This window comes from Talaromyces atroroseus (genome assembly GCF_001907595.1).
Source record: "Talaromyces atroroseus strain IBT 11181 chromosome Unknown scaffold_1, whole genome shotgun sequence".
NCBI classification, from domain to species: domain Eukaryota; kingdom Fungi; phylum Ascomycota; class Eurotiomycetes; order Eurotiales; family Trichocomaceae; genus Talaromyces; species Talaromyces atroroseus.
In genome coordinates, this window is record NW_017971433.1 from 1,829,496 (window position 1) to 1,847,757 (window position 18,262).

The window sequence follows — 18,262 nt, forward strand, 5'->3', positions numbered from 1 at the left end:
TGAAAAAGCTATTGTGGGATGATGAATGATGAATGCAACGAATGTTATGAGCGTTGATGAGTCCATGAATAACGACAGATACGGCAGTCGGCACATCTATAAATTGTGCTGTATTTTGTGCTTTCGATGATACGATTTTTTGATTATGACGTTCCCTTTATTGCTCTTCGGTTTAATTCTCTGTTATTTTGGAGAAATGTTTCACAGAAGGCATTCATAAGTATTTATGCAACATATTATAGGTGGATAAAGTTTCAATCCGATTTCTTTATATTACAAAAAAAGAATCATCATCATCATCATCATCATCATCACAGTGCAATGTTCATACAAGATTAGCAAGTCTAAGAATTAAACCGAAACTTCAAGTCCATCCAGAAACTTCTCAGCCTGGCGTTTCCCTCTTAACTCACGTATCTTCGCCCTCCTCTCTTGCTTCAAACGCTCGCGTTCAGCTTTCCGCCGGCCACGCTCCTCTCTTTCTCGCTCCGTCTCTCGACGGACATTAAGCAAGTCTTTCATTTCTTGCTCTCGTGTTTTCGCATCCTGGGAGAATTTGTAGAATCCCGTACCACGCGTGCGCACTTCCGCCTCTGCGTCATAGTGTTTACTTTCCGGTGGTGTGACGGATCGGTCTCGTTTGGAGGCCAAATACTTCATTTGCGATGCTATTGCCGCATCTGGATTGAATGCTTGTGTCTGGATGGCTTCGCCATATATTAAATTCGAGGGTCGTGCTGGGCGCGAATATTCCTCTTTAGTCATCGCTGCCTCGGACTGTCTTTTGATTCGTGCTGCTTGTGCAGCCTCCGCTCTCGTGCCACGGCGTGTGCGGCCAAATTCGTCTTCGTAATCAACTAGTGATCCGGTGCCATCATCATCATCATCTTCATCATCTTCATCAATGTCGTCGCCTTCTTCTTGTTCTTTATCCTCTGCCCATTTCCGATCAAAATCGACAAGAGCATTTCTCTCTTTCCTCCTCATTCGAGACACGTGATCATCTCTAGATTCATCCTCATCACTACTATCGCCATCGGCCAGGTGATGTCCTTTCCTTAAATTCTCATATAAATCTGCCTTTTCTGCCATGCGCCGCTTGGATCTCTCTATTGTTGCCGCATCGACGTGGCCGAGTGTGTCGCTCCTTTGGTGTACTTGTAGTACATCGTGACTGTCCCCGGCTGCGTCGTCTGCAGCAGCGCGTTTGAGGGCTCCTTTATTGTGGACGGAGAATATATCCGGCTTTGCGCTTTTCGATGGACGCGCGCGTCCTCGCGCGAATGTGTAACTCCCACCGCGGTCGGTTCTGGATTTTGATGCTATGGAGGAGGATGCGGAGGCGTCTTTCGATATGAGTGACGACAGATGCGACGTGAATGCTAACGTCGAGGACGATGTGATATCTTTTTGACTAGGACCCTGTTTGGTGCGCTGGATGCCGTACAGAGACGGTGGATTCTGCTTGGAAGTCATCATGGATCGTATTCAAATGTTGTTTGACAGATGTAGATGGCGACTTTGGATAAGTTCAGATGTACCGGTGGAAGGAGACTAGTCGGAGCTCCGGCCAATAAGAGGCTGTCCCGCACAAGTGGGGCCCATCGGATGGAGATCGGTGCTCTAGCCAATCACAGCTGCGGGTTTAGCATGTCAAGGGAAAAAGTGACTGCCCCGCGTTGCGAGTCATCGACGCTCTTCACCTTCTCAATTGAAGCATCGACACTCTATCGCTGGTGTTGTTGATTCTCCCAGTTCGGTCACATTTTACGTCATTATACATATTCCATCACTGTCCGAATTACACATCAGGATGGCTCCAAACCCGATCTATCTGGGCGTTGTTGGTAAGTCCGATATAGGAGCGGGCATAGAAGCAGTATAAACTACATGGGATTTGTTGATTTGCATGCTGATCGCCTCGAATTGAACAGGCGTAGGTGGCGTCGGTACTGCATTTCTTCAGCAGCTCGCCAAACTGCCCAACGCTCCATCCCTCGTCCTCCTAGCACGCTCTTCTCAAACGCTCCTCTCCCCAGCACCCTCGTACTCACCCGCCATCCCTGCTGCAGACTGGCAAACAGCATCTACAGCTCCGTCAATTACCAAATCCGGCGCCCTCAGCTCATCCGAGCTCATCTCTTATCTCTCCTCTGCGCCTGGGCGCTCGGTATTGGTCGACAACACCTCCGACCCCAAGCTCGCCAGCGCATACCCCGAATTTCTCAAGGCGGGAATCTCCATTGTCACACCGAACAAGAAGGGATTCTCGTCAGATCTATCTCTATGGAAGGACATATTTGCGTCGGCAGCAAGTGGAAAGGCGCTCGTCTACCACGAAAGCACAGTCATGGCCGGCCTCCCCGTCCTCTCTACACTGCGCGATCTCGTCGCTACAGGTGACGAAGTGACACGCATCGAGGGTGTCTTCTCCGGCACATTATCATTCTTATTCAACACTTTTGCTCCCGTCTCCTCATCTGGCTCTCCTGCGAAATGGAGCGATGTGGTCATCAAGGCCAAGGAGCTCGGATACACCGAACCCGACCCTCGCGATGACCTAAACGGAATGGACGTGGCACGTAAACTGACAATCCTGGCACGAATCTCTGGTCTTGAAATTCAAAGCCCGTCTTCATTCCCCATTGAGTCGCTGATCCCCTCTGAATTGGCCTCTTTGCCTGCCACTTCTGCTGGTGTAGCGGAGTTCATAGCCCGTCTCCCAGAATTTGATGGCTCAATGGATGCTCTCAAGGAGCAGGCTGAAAAGGCGGGTAAGGTGGTGCGATACGTTGGCAGTATTGACATCGCTACAAAGGAAGTCAAAGTAGGGTTGCAGCAGTTTGATAATGATAGCGCTATTGCGGGACTCAAGGGAAGTGATAATGTCGTTAGCTTCTACACAAAGCGTTATGGTAGCAACCCACTCATTATTCAGGGTGCTGGTGCCGGTGGTGATGTGACAGCTATGGGTGTCACGGCGGATCTCATCAAGGTCATTGAAAGACTATGAAGTTGGCACGGTAAAGTAATAAGGGGGGAAAAGACTGTTTGAAATAGAATCGTACAAACAAGAATGGTGTATCTAAAGGTCTATTCGCCTAATTTCATTCAAATGGAAGATAAAAACCCAGCATAAACCAAAATCTTTAGGTCTCAACTCCGTAGGTACGCCTTGACCGCATCCCCCCAGATTGCCCCTCGTTTGTAATCATGGATTGCAGGAATGCTTCCAGTCTTCAGGCCATCGATGGCAGTGGCCAGATCTTCACCTAGCCCTTCCTCCTTAATTTGCTTAATTGGATACGTATAGGTATGGAACCCGAAAACGAGAGCACGCGATTTTGGCAGCCGATGAAGGGTTTGGCGTTCGCATCGCAGTTTGGTCTATTGATTAAAAGTTAGTCCTTTACCTTTCTCTCTGTTTCTTGTTTCTCTCCGCTCGAATTGTTCTTTTTCCTAAAGAAAAAGAAAAGAAAAGAAGAAAGAAAGAAATGAAATGACATACCGAGTCGACATCCAATTGGCCCTCTTTAATCTTCTCCTCTTTTTGATTCTCATTTTCAGAGCTATGTAATCCGCCAAAAGCAGCAAATAGTTCCGTATCTGTGGATATGCTCCAATTGACCCGTTTCACGTACTTGCCCACCTCAATATTTGCGAAATATCGGTCCATGCTCTTTTCGAGCTTATCCTGGTAGCCCGGAACGGGTGCATGGATGTCAGCGAGGAGTTTTCCAAGCTTTTTGCGAGGATTGAATCCAGCTGGGTAGCAGTTTTCATAAGCTATAAGTCTGTATTTGGTTTGCACAGTTGCTGCTGCTGTCTTTCCTGAGCCCTCAGTTGACGAAGGAGATGAATCGCTGTCCGACTCTTCGGGCAATAAAATAAGAAAGTCTTCATCTACGGTTTTGTAGAGGATCTCAAGGGCGCGCATTGGGGAGGTAAGTTGAGTGACCTCGGAAGGGTATAGCTCATTCAGGACAAGATTCTCAAGCATGTATGCCTTGCCAGTTTCAAATGTGGTTTCATGCAGACGAAACATCGTTGGATAGCGGACAGGCAGATATGTCGACATAATGTAGCGATAGAATTCGCTGACCGCGGCGGTGATGCGCGGGTCAGACTCGTCATGCATTGCAATGACAATTTCACGATGCTCCTTGAGAATCTTGCGACGGTACTGAAGTCGTTCTTTGTAGGTTTTATCCATAGGAATGAGTTCAGAGGGTTCCATGTTTTCGAGAGCTGGAAAATACACGTAAGTCTTCAAACAAAAGAAATATCATAAGAGCAGGAAACGCATTGCGTTGCTCTGTGTTCACAACAGTATAACAGTCTCGACTAACCCATGGTAAGATGATACTTTGGTCTGAATGGCCTCAACTGTGGCGGTTCTTGTGTAGCCCAGTCAAAATCACTCAAGGCTTCCGGCAGTGGGAACCCGGGGGATGCAAGGAATCGAGACTTCCTGTTCGCCGTTACATTTCGCTGCATCACATACGTTAATCATGATACCGTACAAGAGGAAGAGCAGCGAAGAGTCCCTACAAATCTGATGTAAACCTGAAAAAGTAGAACGACGCCTATGAGAGCAGAGACCAGTAGCTGCGTCTGGCTGGGGGATCCAAGTGTAGCTTTGATGAGCTCAATGTGGCCCTTTGTGTGCTCTGGGACGTTGTAGATGAGGGAGCGAATCTCGGTGAGGAGCCTTCTAGCTATCTCCGCCTGAGACTGAGGCTGATCCATGATCACTCAACAAAACGACAGCTTTTGGTGACACGAGCCAAGATAGAATGGCATGCCGGGGGCTTTTCTACCCTGCAGAGGATTTGGCAGGTGCCCCTTATCTGAGAATCTCGGAAGCTTCGTCAAACCACAGTCGAGCATGCATGCTCAGATGTGAGTGTCGGAGATTATAGATGAGCCGCTCCCCTCGCGTGCGGAAGCTCCAAAGTTGGGGTTTCCCGCGGGAAAAAGGAACTAGGCTCTTTTGAGTGACCGTTCGCTCCTGATTGGTTCAGCTAACAATTATTTGACTATAATCATAGTATATAGCCTTGACATTCATCCTTGCCTGAATTAACCCTATCATATTACACATCATGAACATATTCAGATTTCCGTTCGTCATTGTCCACTCTAAGGAGACAGGATCTCACAAGGTGATAAATAGCTGATATAATTCCCAATAGATTGTCGCCAAACTCCATCCATCATGCCCCCTTTGCGGAAACAATTATATCGCTAATCCTTCTCATTGCCTACTTGCACAAGCCTCCTCGCCACCTCTTTCTGCAGATGCGTTGCTTCATCGGCAGCAGCCTCCCCTCGTAGACTAAAAGCACGTCGACGGCCACTGGGTCGCTCAGTCAACGTTGGAGCGCGTGGTTTGTGCTGACCCTGCGCTCGACCTCCAACAAAGGGTGTTTGATATGCGACAACTCGAACAACATAGTATACAAGATCGAACACAACGAGAGCCGCCCAAGGACCGATTGTGAGGACGCCGAGAAGTATCTAAAACATTTGTCGCAAAGTTAGATAACGTGTATGGTAATGCAGGTGCAGTGAAAGCGTACAAATAAACGAACAAGCCATGTTTCCCATGTATTCAGGTAGTCCGGGAGGAGCGAGTACCATGCCATCTCTGTAATTTCTGCTCCTCAGGCACTGTCCCCGACACAACAACTCAAGATGTACTGGGACCGATAGAATTCGAACGAATAGTAATCCACTGAGTCGACCGCGTCCGTAGAGTAGGCTAATCAACCATTGCAAGCTCGATGGACACGTATGACTGCCCCTGTTCGTCCCAGGAGTCCGAGGGGTTTCGCTATTTAGTTAGGGCAGTGCACAGGCAAGCCGAGGTAGCCAAGGAGTGTGTTACACCATGATTCCAGGTACCAAAGAGGAAATATAAACAGTGCCACTGTTCAGTGTTGGGAAAGAATGGTGGATGACGTGTTGACCTGCTAAAAAACCTTGTAAACAAGGCTAGACCCATAGATTATTATGATATGACATAATAGGACGTAAGTTCGCTCAACTATACAACGATCCGAAATGGTGTAACGGTCAACATTGCCGCCTTTCACATATCATGTGATATTTACCGCGGCAGCTCGGGGTTCGACTCCCCGTTTCGGAGTATTCATTTTTCTCTTTTTGTCCTTTTTTATACACACATTCTTCAATTTTTTTTTGGTTTACACACCAGATAGGAAGGAGAATGCTTTTTTTCCTGTTTAGTATTCCTCGCTATTACTGGTTCCAGATAGGTAGCGCATTGACAAAGGTCTTAGTATCAGCCTCGCCTATAGATCGATCTTAAGTGGGATTAGATATGACGTCACTCCTAATCATATTTCTGTCTAATGTACTAATATAATACACAGAGAATCACGAACATGGATGGAGGACAAAAAGAGATAAGGTTCCTACGGACGACTTCGCCTTTTGTGTGAGGTGCCTCTTTAAAAACAGCACCCTTAAAGGTATTCCCGATTTGGCCCTGGGAAGTAGGGCTAATCGGCTTGGAGCCCTACTCTGTCAGAGCCGCGTCGAATCCTAGTCGAAGCCGTCAACAGAAAAATTTTGACATTGTAACAACGATGCTAGAGAATTTTATAGGGGAGACGGAAGGAAGGCTGGAAGTTGTGCATTAAAAAATGAAAAAGTAAATTTTGAGACATTTTGGAAATAACGTGTGGTACAGAAAATCAAAAAAAGTCTAAGAACTCCGAAACGGGGAGTCGAACCCCGAGCTGCCGCGATAAATATCACATGATATGTGAAAGGCGGCAATGTTGACCGTTACACCATTTCGGATTGCTGAAGGAGCCAGCTTTCGAAGGATTTCTATACTCTCAGCGAGTACTGACCATAATAAGTGGGGATGCACGAATCTATAACCTTGCAACTCCCTTATTGGAGTCTTATAATTGGAATCTGACAACGGGGAATTACGCCTAAAAAGCACCATTTATGCGATTACCAGAAAAGCCTCAAAGGGAGACCCTTTTTGATAGCTTAATAGTTAAGATCCGCTGTTATAGTAGCATGTCTTGTTGATATTTGATTGTACGCGTCACCAATATCAATCCCAAATTGAAAAGGCGGATATATAAAAGTCACTGATTCAACACTCTTCACAACCTTCCTTGAAGAGTTAACTCCGGCTTTCGACCTCAAAGCAACAGAGAGGAAAATCCAGTTACGATATACTGGTCTAGGAAATAGTTGGACTCCTAGTTTACAGATGAATTTAAAAAAGATAGATCTTTATATATAATAATATAGAGATCCAGGGGGGTGTGACAACGGAGAATCATGCCTAAAAAGCACCACTTTTATACGATTACCAGAAAAGCCCCATAAGGGGATACTTTTTGGTGGCTTAATGGTCAAAATACGCTCTTAGCACTATATAACTCGTTAATGTTATAAATCTAACTTCAAGGTTGCTCCTGGGCACGTCTAGCAAACCCACGAGGTTCTTCCACATCCCATGCCTTATACAGTGCGTGCACCTATTTATACATGCATGTATCCGTATCTAGTCGTATGTAATTCTACGATACCAACTCCAAGGCCCGGACTCTAACTAGCCGACAAAAAAGGGCATCTCACGAAATCCCTATCTACTACGTACAGGCTAGATTTAATGTCAGTAATAACGTATAAATATGAAGCCAGCCCTAATAGCCCAACCATCACTACATTTAATAGATCACCCAATACCATTCGTAGTAATCAGGAACAGGATCGACCTACTATTATTATTAAGAAGGGCAAAATCCATTCAATCCATCAACAAAGCTTCCGAACAGAGGAAGGCGCTTGTAATTCGTAGTACCGCCTGAATATCACATAGCTAATCAAGACCACACGCGAATTAACAATTTGATTCAATTAAATCCCGCATGCCTCTTTCGCCACCCTCCAACCTAGCGAGCCTGAGTGACTCTTTGGCCTCTACAAGTTTCGAAACCCGCATAAACCTGGGATCACTGCCGAAATAATACTCGGGGAGCCGAGGATACTTAGTCAAGTCAATACCGTAATCCATGAAGGATTTCCATAGTTTGACCAAGCTGCTATCATTGATAACTGGAATTCGAGGGTCCGTAGGCCTAAAATGACCTTGCCTGCCACAGTCTAGGCACCTAAGCCTCTCGACAACGAACCTTGCACTGTCTTCATGGGTGGTCCACCTTGGGCGCATACTTAATCTTTTCGCGCCGCACTGCTCGCACTTAATCTCCAAACTTGCTGGAAGATCGCCATATTTTTCAGGTAGACGAAGAAAGACCCTTTTTTCAGGTAGACTGCTTGCGGCTCTGCAACTCCAGTAAGGATTTGCGACGTGGTTGGGTATACCTCTGAGAAGAATCGGATGGAATAAGTTTCACTTGCTGTTACGGGCATCTAGGGAGTCCGCAGGTTTTTTCCAAGCTCCAAGGGATATAAATAGTTGGATAACCTTTAGCACAATAGGCAAAAGGATCATCGAGAACTCTGCTTTGGCAACCGGAGCATTTTCGGGAGACAACGGTCCACGGGGACGGTTCCATAACCAGGAGCGGGTCAAGACTGGTCTTTCTAGGGCGGGACATCTTCCAACCGTACATAAAAAGGACAGAAAAGGCAAGAGCAACAATACCTAGATCCCTAGGTTCCCATTTCCCCTGAAGGAGCCAATATGCCTCCTCCAAGCCTTTTCGTGAACAAATTACCCTTCCATCGGTCCGAAGACCAGGTTGATCTTCGATAAGTACAACCAACTCTTCGGGAAGCTCATCCCAGTCATAGATATCGGTCCAATTCGATTGTTGAATGGCGATTAATAAGTCATCACTAGCGCTCTAGAGAGAGCCATTGTAAACCTTTGTCGAAATCCTAGCTTCTGGGAGGGACGTGGCAGCAAGGTCCTCGGTTTTAATCCAAAGTTCGGTAATGATTTTTTAAACGTTGAATTCTCTGAATCAAGTCGGCAAAGAAAATTATATGAAGAAGTTCCACTCGTTATAGTACTATCCTTACCTGGGCTTTGTCAACTGTCATATTTGCTCGAGTCCTCGGCTTCAAAGTCGGACTGACCAAACCTGCACGGAATTCACTCAAAGAAACTTCTTTCAGATCTTCTGTCGAGATATTCAAGCGAGGGGTTTTCTCTATAAAGGAAGCATACGGGAAAGCAGCCCGCAATTGCGCTCGAGCTTGTCCTTGAAGCTCTTCCCTTCTAAGCCTTCTTTCTGCTGTCTCACGGACGCCTTTGATAAGTCTAGGACAGTACTCATAAAACTGATCCTCAATTTGAATATTTCCTAAGAGAGAAGCCACCTTCAATAAAAGGTCTTGTTTTCTCCCATTGCGAGTCCGAAAGTTCTGGGCCCGCCCTGTCAAACTCTTCACATATGCGAAGCATTGTGGGTGTCTCACAAATATCAGAAAACGCCCGAGTAATTTGCCATCATCTGATACTTCGAGATGTAATGTAACGTCTTGATACTGCCCCCACAGCGTCAATGGAACAAGTCGAGTCTTTGCATTCATTCGCTCACGGACTCTAGATCCCCCAACACACTTCAACAACAGCCCCCATCGCATTTCGAAGTGCAGATAGAAAGGAATCGTAGATATCATGAAGTTCTGGTGGATAACAGTCGTCAACGTGTTGGCTGATGTCTCTTCTGGGAATATGATCGAAAAAAAAGCTGTTATCCATGGTGAATCCAGCAGCATTGATTTGAGACATAGAAGGGTTTGAAAGGTCGTATGTAGTCCCAGAGAATGGATCTTCGACGCAAAAAGTAGGATTGAATAGATGGCAGGCCACCAGCGCCTTCATGGAGCCACTGGGATGCACAAAGAATTCCCGTGGTCTGGAAACGCCACGGGAACACCACCATTCTTGCTCTTTATTTTATTTGCAAGTTGTTCAAAAGCGCGGTTCATATCCCAGGTGAACGAGTGTGACCTCAACTGCGAGACTGCATAGAGTTATTTTTTGTCCACAGCATAATAACTTACACAAGCCACCAACCTTCTTGAGTTCTGCGGTCAAGATCCCGAATCAATGGCAGAAGATGATTCATGCTTGAAAGCTTATCCGGCGTGGGATACTCTAGCCAGAGACTGCCAAACAGACGAAAAAAATGCGCGGTTGTCGGCATTTTTTTGAGCTGAATGTTTCTCGCTCAAGTCACTAGAGACTTTCGCGAAGGATCATTCAACAGAAACCAATGGGTCATTGCGAGCTGCGCTACCCAATACTAAGCAATGCAATAGGAGGGAAGAGAGAGAGAGAAAGAAAATAAACCGCCGCTAACAGCGATTGATGCATACCTGCGCCCTAACCCTATCTGCCTGAGGTATCAATTCTACTCGATGCATTTCCAAGGCAGGCTCAAGACATTACATTCAAAATAGTCTGCGCACCACAGTGTGGATGAATGATCAAGGAAGTAGAACTCCAAGCTAGCGAGTCCGAGGCAGGCGATGGCAAGGACTAGAAAATTATTCCCAGCTATTGTAAATAGTGAATATTCCCCGGGAGCAATTGGAGGTAAAAGTCCTAAAATTTGTTGAGAATGTTAGATTATTTATCGCCATGTGTTGTGTTCGTCTGTATTGACGAGGCCTGCCACATCTCCTGAATAAATATATAAGCTTTATATATATATCTAACGACATGGCATATAATGTCGGGGAAAACAATCGGCTCGGATTTTTGATATAAAAAGAACCGGGGTAGTTAACTAGTTACTGATGCTAACGATGCTTATATAAGCTTCCTCAAGATGCCTCATCTGCCCCTCAGTTAAAGCAACATACGTCAAATTGTTCACCCCAGAATCATTTTGTTCGCTCTGCTGTACACAACAAAAGAGCGCCGCGATGAAGCTCATACTGTCAACCTCGTGAGTTATCTCCTCGAAAATATCAAGCCCTAGTGACCTAATTTCCTTCAGGAATATCATGACCACCGGGCCTTCGGTGCTTCGCTTCCAAACCACAAAATCAAACGTCGAGCTCATCAACTCGCTGAAGTTTAATTTTCAAGCAGCGCAACAAAGCCTACTGCAAGAGGGACAAGCCAGCGCAGTTTCTGATACGGCATCTTGGACAAAGCGTGAACACGATACACTCTACATCCCCGCAACCGACTTCGCGCATTCCGGGTTGTCGGAGGAAAGGAACCAGTACGATATCACAGTCAAGTTATTCTACCTTCCGGGAATCCCAGCATCAAGAAGACAGACACATACACGGGATGCAATTGATCTAGTACTTAAGGAGCTACACGTTGAATCGATTGATCTTTTGATTGTCTCATTTCCCGGTGTTTCCTTCGACGCTGAGGACGAAGAGCCCGAAGTAGATGACGACGAGGTCTCAAGAGCTGGCAGTGAAAGCAAATCCGGAAGCGACAGCACAGAACAAGCCGGTGACTTTGAAGGCATGGTGAAAACATGGCATGCGCTAGAATCCCTGGTTGAAAATGGCAAGATAGCACAACTCGGCGTCGCCGAGTTTAGTACCGAACGGCTAGCTAGGTTTCTTCAGCATACTAAGATCAGGCCATCTGTTGATCAGATCAATGTCAAGGATTGCTGCGTCGTTCCAAAGTCACTGATCTTGTATGCAAAAGAACAGAAAGTTCGACTCCTCACACATAATGACTGCACAAATATCCTACCTCCGGGCACAACGCGAGATCTTTTGGGGTCAGGTGATGATAGTGCTGGGATCCTGGCATCGACACCTGGCGCTGTAGATTATCTACAAGGGGATATTGAGCCGCAGTGGGTAGTGAAATATACTGCCGTGGTGAAAGATCGAGGTGTTATTGAGAATAAGGGTTACTTTGCACTCGCAGAGGTTGGAAGCTGCATTCGGACTGATGACCGACTATGAGTCTCCTTAATAATCCTCTGTCTATTACCCACAATCTGGTGCTAGCGCGGCGTTTCAGGTCATTTTCTAGGTTAGAAGTCTTTTCTCCTTCTTTTCCAGCATATGAGCAGATCATTGGCATCTAGGTAGTCATAGCAGAACGAATCATATCTAAAAATTTGTTTTATAAACTCTTTCCTATCCCACCATACTTCGCTTTCGGCCGCGCATCCTCACATCTTCTAATCTCTTAAGCGCGGCTCTCGCGCCTTTGAAACTGTCCGAGTACCCATCCAAAACATGGGAGAACAGGGTCTCCGCCATTGGGTGCGTGCTCCCAATGGCCCGCTCCAACACATATAGATCAACTCCGCGATCTTCGTCTTGAACACTATTGATGGCGAGGCCGAAATCAATAAGCACAATATCTCCTTCCATCGACGGCGACCCTGTTCCGTCGGGGATATCGGAGGGCGCAGGGTGGAATGGTCGCAGAATCAGGTTACTCGTTGTGAGATCTCCGTGAATGACGCCAGCCTTGTGCATTATTCCAACCGCGCGACCAATTCGTCTCATAAGGTCTTTCACTCTATCCTCCTCTTCTGTCCTATTGAATTTGTTGTCGTTGTTGTGCTCCCTGATCGATTTCTTCATCCAAGTCTCCCATTTCTCTAATATAGCCTTGACAGACAAGCCTTCAATCCACTCCATCAGTAGCCACGCGCCTACTGAGCGCTGCTGACCCTCGGGGACAGGCGGGTCCCAATCGAGCGCCAGAACAGCTGGCACGCTGACTCCCTCGCGGACGAGTTTCGTCAAGCATCTTGCCTCGTGCAACACGCGCTGACGGGTCAATCGTCGGTCTAGTATTTCGTGGCGATATGCTTTTGTAGGTCGGATTTTGAGCGCTGCTGGGGTGTCTGGCGTAAGGAATGTTGTTTTGTAAAGCCGGGCTTCAGCGCCTTGGGCGAGGAGGACCGGAGGCGGGGTTGTGTGCGAAAACGGAGGTGGGAGGGGAGGCGGGGTATAATTCGTGGCCATTCTGCGCTGCTGATAATCGAAATCGTAGTCTTTTATTGTTTGAATGGTCCTTTGGAAGTTTATTTGCAAGAGCGGGGGAATATGAGGTAGAAGAACGACATGAAAAGGATTAAAAAAAAGTTGACGAAAGCTTGATGCGGGGAAAGAACGCTTATCCACTATTTCACCCTCTATAATTTGCCATACAAAAAGTCTAGGATTTTCTATTATTCTTAATTATGTACTTGATTTGGGTTCAAAATACCAATTGACATATACTTTAGTTTCGACTGTCTAAGTCTATTTATTACAAAATACTTTTTCATTCAGAGACTTGCTTCAACAGCTGCCAGTTCCGCCATCACATTCCGCACAAGCTGCTTTGTAGCTTCACTGGGCGGCTCGTACGGTGTCCGGGGCAAAAACTTTTCCTCTGCTTTCTCAATTCCTGCCTTGGGGGCTGAGTATACAGCCACTGCATATTTCGTTGTAGCGATGCCACTCTTACTGGGAGACTCGGCCAAAGCGGCCTTCTGATGCAATGCCAGAGCCTCTGCGTACTTCCCTTCCTTGTAGAGGTTGTAGATGTGAGAGATAGTCTTGGGGAAGACGTTCGCGAATGCAGCAATACAGCCGGCCGAGCCCACTGAGAGACCACCAAGAAGGAAATCAGACTGGCCTCCAAATATAGAAAACTTGTCGGGTCCAAACACGCCGGAGAGTCGGGTAATTTTCCCAACCTGGGCGCACGTCAGCTTTACACCCACGACGTTACTGACCCCAGTGGAAGATTCGGCGGCCGACGCATTGACAATGCTGGTTATGAGCTCTGAGTCGAGATCAACACCGTTCGTCACTCCGGGGAAGTTGTATAGCACAACCGGTAGCGGTGCCTTGCGGGCAACATCTGCGAAGAATCGTTTGATCACCGCCGGAGTGGTCTGTTTTCCAAAGTATGCTGGAGGTAAAACCAGCAGGTAATTGGCACCGGCGTCGTATGCGTCCTGACTAAATTCAAGCACCTTGACGAAATTCAGTTAGGGAGCTCTTCTTCCTACTCGCTTGCATTTTTCGGAGACAAAGTTACCTGTTTTGTTGAATGACCGCTCACACCAGCCATAATGGGATAATCTGGACCGACAGCCTCACGGGCAGCTTTTATAAGCTGGGCTCGCTCTTCACGTGTCAACAGAAACGTTTCTGCGTTGGTTCCCAGAATAACCAAGCCAGACAGGCCACTTTGCGACAAATAGGCATAGTATTTCTTTGCCGTCTCAATATCAATGGTGTCATTCTCCTGATTGAAGGCTGTGACGGCGGGGGCCCAAACTCCGGCAGGAGGCACGCGTGGAGGCATTCTGTAGCTAATATACCTAGGTATGTAGTATACTGTGTTTGTAGTGCTGAGATAAGGTAGATGCGTCAAGAATGGCTATAACGGAATGCATAGCAATGATGATATATACACTATTGGACGTATTTTCGACAAGACTGTTCCCGTAAGAAGGATTGATAGGATAATAATCCGACAAGATAACAGCCGGCCCGATCTTAGATCAGCCGAGATTAATTGTACGTATTCGCACTAAATCAGCAGATGGAACAACGCCTAGCTTTTGCCTGCATCAAGGACTTTTGTAACGGGGCTGACGGCGAGGAAAAAATGAGAAAAGAGAAGTGGCAGCAGGAGGAGCAGCAAGCACAGGGGTTGCCCGGTTCCAAAATAGGAAAGGGCAACTCAGCGTCAGGTGACCGCTATTGTACCCCTCATCGTCGCAGAGAACTCCGCAGTGTCTACCAGAGCCTCAGCTTTTCCCTTCTTCATGGTCAGAAGTCGGTCCATCTCTTTACGGCAAAGAAACTATGTCGCAGGTTCAGACTCTTTGTCTAGAGGCTCAACCGACCTCAGTAGTCGTGTCTCCGAGGGAAGATACGACTTTTTCACCGCCCCAGGATCATCATCGAAATCAAGAAGCACCGAATGCCTCTATCGAACGTGCACTGGGGCCAGCTCCCTCACAGCCTGTCTTTGAGGCAGCAAGGGTGGTCCAGGTCACTCAGACCCGTAGAGCGTCAATTATCGTATTGCTTGTTATGGCAAATGTTGTCCAGGTAAAGTCTTCTTCTTTCATATATCCTTTAGCAAAAGAATAACACACACTTCTAATGGCAAGATCGCAACAATAGATGACCGCGAACTTTGCCGGGATTGCCGGCGGGAGCAGTCTCATTGATGCTATGGGAGCAGAGTTGGCCTATGGCTCATGGATAGCTGCCAGTTACGCGTTAGTGATTCCCATACCTACCTGTGCACTAGTCGGTAAAACAGAATGAAAATTTACATGAGGTAGCCTGACTCAAGGGACATTTGTGCTCCCAAGCGGTCGGCTGGGTGATGTCTACGGCTATAGACTGCTGGTGCTGGTCGGCGGCGCATGGCTGTCTGTCTGCACGCTAGCCAGTGGCTTCTGCACTAATATCATTGCCTTTCTCACATTGAGGGCACTGTCAGGCCTGGGCGGTGCCTTTATCATGCCGAATGCTGTGGCAATGATTTCGAGTACTGTTCCTCCAGGTCGTGCACGCAATTTCAGCTTGGGGGTCTTCGGGGCCTCGGCGCCCATAGGAGGCTATCTCGGGGCACTGTTCCTCGGTGTTTTCTTGGAGAAAACGGAATATAAGTGGTTTTTCGTCTTCCTGTAAGCTCAATAATAGACCGTCACGCATTGTGAGAGCCTGGGACGTCTGACAATACTCTTTCTGTTGTAGAGCCTGCATGGGTTTCGTTGTCTTTCTTCCTCTTGGAATCTTGAGCCCATCAGACAAGCCGGTCGATCAGAATGGAAAAATTGATTATATTGGTTCAGCATTGGGAACAGGTTCATTGATCATCTTCAACTTCGTTTGGAAGTAAGTATAAGATGCGAACATGCAAACACAAGCACAGTCTATTGACGTGGTTTCTTTCTTTTCTTCTTTCTAGTCAAGCTCCCAGCGTTGGTTGGTCGACCCCCTATGTAATAGTTCTACTATTTCTGTCTGTGGCCCTATTCGGAGCTTTTATCATTTGGGAAAAAAGGTATACTGCTTTCCCCATGATGCCTCTCGACATATTCAAGGCTCCTTCATTTGCCACCCTCCTTATAGTCGTCCTTTTCAATTACATGGCTGTGGGTACTCTCATTTGGTACCAAGTTCTTTGGCTGCAAACCGTCTGGCACTGGTCTACTTTGAAGTTTGCCGTTGGCTGGACTCCATTCGTTTTCTGCGCGGTGGCTGCCACATGTCTTGCAGCCTGGATGATCCCACGCATGGCAGCGCAGTGGATTCTCGCAATTGGTACCATCACCATACTGATCTCCAATGCGCTGATGGCAACCGTGCCGCTACATCAATCTTATTGGGCTCAAATCTTTCCGTCGGTGGTGCTTTTCTCCTTTTGCCCAGATCTGGTATACACTGCTGGGCAGATTATTGCCAGCAACTCCGTTCGCCGAAACCAGCAGGGTATCGCCGGTTCGATTATCGGTACGCTTAATCTGTATGGCAACAGTTTGGGACTGGGGTTTGCTACCACGATAGAGGTTCAGGTTGCGCAACGTTCTGGTAGCAAGATTGAGGGCTATAGAGCGGCACTTTACTTTGGTGTTGCAATTAGTGCAGTCGCTCTCGTGCTGGATATACTTTTTGTTCGAAGAGTGAAGGATGATCGTGAGGGCTGGCGCGAGGAAGACCATGAGCTAACGGATCAGGTCGACTTGACTCAATATGGTGAGACTATGGGAGTTTATCGACGCAATGCAGTTGAGTCAAACCAGCATAGTAGTGCTTGAACGTGTGTCGCAGTTCTAGAAAGTCAAAACCAGAAGAGACTCATGAGGCAAGGAGACTATGAAACCTGTTGACATCTCTCAGTTACAGAAACTAATCGAATGAGCGTAGTTTATGTGTGCAAATGTCAGTTGGGAATCATTCCTTTATGATTAGCCGAAAGTGCTCTCATCCTAGTTGTTTGGGCAGTGGATGCTTCTCATGGTCTTTTATGTTGATCCTCAGTAAAAGATATATGTACATTTTGTTTCAAGATAAGTATCGGGAAATCAAAACTTGATAGCTTTCATAAGGTCTAGGTGAGCATCACTCTGTAGCACAAGAATAAGTATGAAAATCGACCGTTCTTCTTCAAAAGACGGGAATTTTCATTGCCTGCACGTATACATAGGCCTGTGTTCAGAACAAGAAACGCTGGCTGGTGAGACAAATAACGCGATTGGAAAACACTATGGTATAAAAGTCTTAGTAGGCCATCACAAAGGGAAAAGAAAGGTAAGTACATATAAAGAGTTTATTTTTTAATGAAAAACCGAACATGAAAAATCATTCGTCTGGAAATTATGTCTTGCGCATAATACAGAAGTCCTTGGTTGGCCTAACACACTTTCAAATTGGTACATATAGGAGAGCAACCACCGTAGCCCCACTATGGCAAAAATAACGCGTGCAGAAAGGGCTTTTCAATCTTTCGAACTGCTCAAAGCAATCGCAAGGCAATCGATCAATAACGTCATGCCCGTCTAGTACCAGAGGAAACCGAGCTGAGTGAACTACGGATACTAACCGGCGCATAAAGACTGATGTGGGGCGCGCAGCATGCAAAAATTGTCCATACGAGCAAAACAGTGGCATGATAGTCGAGGAAGGTAGTGTATTCTCTGCAATCAGTCAGCTACGTCAAATGAACCAGATCCTCGGGTCGATTTCAGCCCATCGGGCGGCCCGCAGCAGTGGAGACGACTTTGTTTCGACCCACCTGGCGTTCCCCAAGAATTCGAGTCGTCGAGACGGGGCGAGAGGCGATTTGCGAACCAAAAAATGGAAAAGCGAAAATAAGAGCTTTTGCATTTGTGCAGCATGCAGCTCAGCCAACGGGTGCGAGTATTCTTCAGCCAATTAAGGAAAGTACACTTCTTGTATTCAGCTTAATGAAGTGGATGGCTCATATAGATGTGAGCTCAGTACTCTCATCCCTAACCAACATAGATCACAATGACATACAGGGAGAAAGATTTGGAATCATGCATGGGCATTGATTGTATAAATACTGCATGCGGATGTTCCGTCCACACCGATGAAACCATGGTTTCTGAACTGAGCTCTCCATTTTTAGGCTTTCATAATTCAACAGAGTCCTTAAACTTACTTGGCTCACCTGCAGGCGCGCTTATCGAAGTAGCGTATAGATAAATACCAAAAAGAATAACGGTCGCAGTAGGAAAGAATGGACAAACATAATGAATGGGTTAGGAAATTGTATGTAGATCTTATCAATACTCTGCCTAAG

General features: G+C 46.7%; 9 protein-coding genes across 9 annotated transcripts, besides 3 other annotated features; 3 read left to right on the forward strand and 6 right to left on the reverse strand.

Moving 5' to 3' along the window:
• Positions 1-351: 351 nt before the first annotated feature.
• Positions 352-1,476, reverse strand: UA08_01721 (hypothetical protein; the record flags this gene model as incomplete). The annotated part of the gene is made up of 1 exon (XM_020261416.1): positions 352-1,476. One exon carries the CDS (start codon positions 1,474-1,476, stop codon positions 352-354), a length of 1,125 nt encoding a protein of 374 aa, XP_020122974.1.
• Positions 873-936: a repeat region (Identified by RepeatMasker using a combination of RepBase library and repeat library created with RepeatScout).
• Positions 1,477-1,813: 337 nt separating the features above from the next.
• Positions 1,814-3,013, forward strand: UA08_01722 (Homoserine dehydrogenase; the record flags this gene model as incomplete). The annotated part of the gene is made up of 2 exons (XM_020261417.1): positions 1,814-1,847; positions 1,935-3,013. 2 exons carry the CDS (start codon positions 1,814-1,816, stop codon positions 3,011-3,013), a joined length of 1,113 nt encoding a protein of 370 aa, XP_020122973.1.
• A 143-nt stretch (positions 3,014-3,156) lies between these two features.
• Positions 3,157-4,749, reverse strand: UA08_01723 (hypothetical protein; the record flags this gene model as incomplete). Its single annotated transcript, XM_020261418.1, has 4 exons — positions 3,157-3,387; positions 3,509-4,248; positions 4,350-4,491; positions 4,552-4,749. The coding sequence occupies 4 exons, from the start codon at positions 4,747-4,749 to the stop codon at positions 3,157-3,159; spliced, it is 1,311 nt and encodes a 436-aa protein (XP_020122972.1).
• Positions 4,750-5,247: 498 nt separating this feature from the next.
• Positions 5,248-5,648, reverse strand: UA08_01724 (hypothetical protein; the record flags this gene model as incomplete). The annotated part of the gene is made up of 2 exons (XM_020261419.1): positions 5,248-5,520; positions 5,583-5,648. The coding sequence occupies 2 exons, from the start codon at positions 5,646-5,648 to the stop codon at positions 5,248-5,250; spliced, it is 339 nt and encodes a 112-aa protein (XP_020122979.1).
• A 1,344-nt stretch (positions 5,649-6,992) lies between these two features.
• Positions 6,993-7,048: a repeat region (Identified by RepeatMasker using a combination of RepBase library and repeat library created with RepeatScout).
• A 311-nt stretch (positions 7,049-7,359) lies between these two features.
• Positions 7,360-7,413: a repeat region (Identified by RepeatMasker using a combination of RepBase library and repeat library created with RepeatScout).
• A 2,530-nt stretch (positions 7,414-9,943) lies between these two features.
• UA08_01725 (hypothetical protein) lies at positions 9,944-10,178 on the reverse strand (the record flags this gene model as incomplete). Its single annotated transcript, XM_020261420.1, has 2 exons — positions 9,944-9,995; positions 10,036-10,178. The coding sequence occupies 2 exons, from the start codon at positions 10,176-10,178 to the stop codon at positions 9,944-9,946; spliced, it is 195 nt and encodes a 64-aa protein (XP_020122978.1).
• Positions 10,179-10,902: 724 nt separating this feature from the next.
• Positions 10,903-11,922, forward strand: UA08_01726 (hypothetical protein; the record flags this gene model as incomplete). Its single annotated transcript, XM_020261421.1, has 2 exons — positions 10,903-10,925; positions 10,977-11,922. 2 exons carry the CDS (start codon positions 10,903-10,905, stop codon positions 11,920-11,922), a joined length of 969 nt encoding a protein of 322 aa, XP_020122977.1.
• Positions 11,923-12,099: 177 nt separating this feature from the next.
• On the reverse strand, positions 12,100-12,942 carry UA08_01727 (EKC/KEOPS complex subunit bud32; the record flags this gene model as incomplete). The annotated part of the gene is made up of 1 exon (XM_020261422.1): positions 12,100-12,942. The coding sequence occupies one exon, from the start codon at positions 12,940-12,942 to the stop codon at positions 12,100-12,102; it is 843 nt and encodes a 280-aa protein (XP_020122976.1).
• A 305-nt stretch (positions 12,943-13,247) lies between these two features.
• On the reverse strand, positions 13,248-14,278 carry UA08_01728 (putative 4-hydroxy-2-oxoglutarate aldolase, mitochondrial; the record flags this gene model as incomplete). The annotated part of the gene is made up of 2 exons (XM_020261423.1): positions 13,248-13,943; positions 14,009-14,278. 2 exons carry the CDS (start codon positions 14,276-14,278, stop codon positions 13,248-13,250), a joined length of 966 nt encoding a protein of 321 aa, XP_020122981.1.
• Positions 14,279-14,784: 506 nt separating this feature from the next.
• Positions 14,785-16,754, forward strand: UA08_01729 (hypothetical protein; the record flags this gene model as incomplete). The annotated part of the gene is made up of 5 exons (XM_020261426.1): positions 14,785-15,033; positions 15,109-15,206; positions 15,273-15,620; positions 15,691-15,831; positions 16,001-16,754. The coding sequence occupies 5 exons, from the start codon at positions 14,785-14,787 to the stop codon at positions 16,752-16,754; spliced, it is 1,590 nt and encodes a 529-aa protein (XP_020122980.1).
• Positions 16,755-18,262: the final 1,508 nt, after the last annotated feature.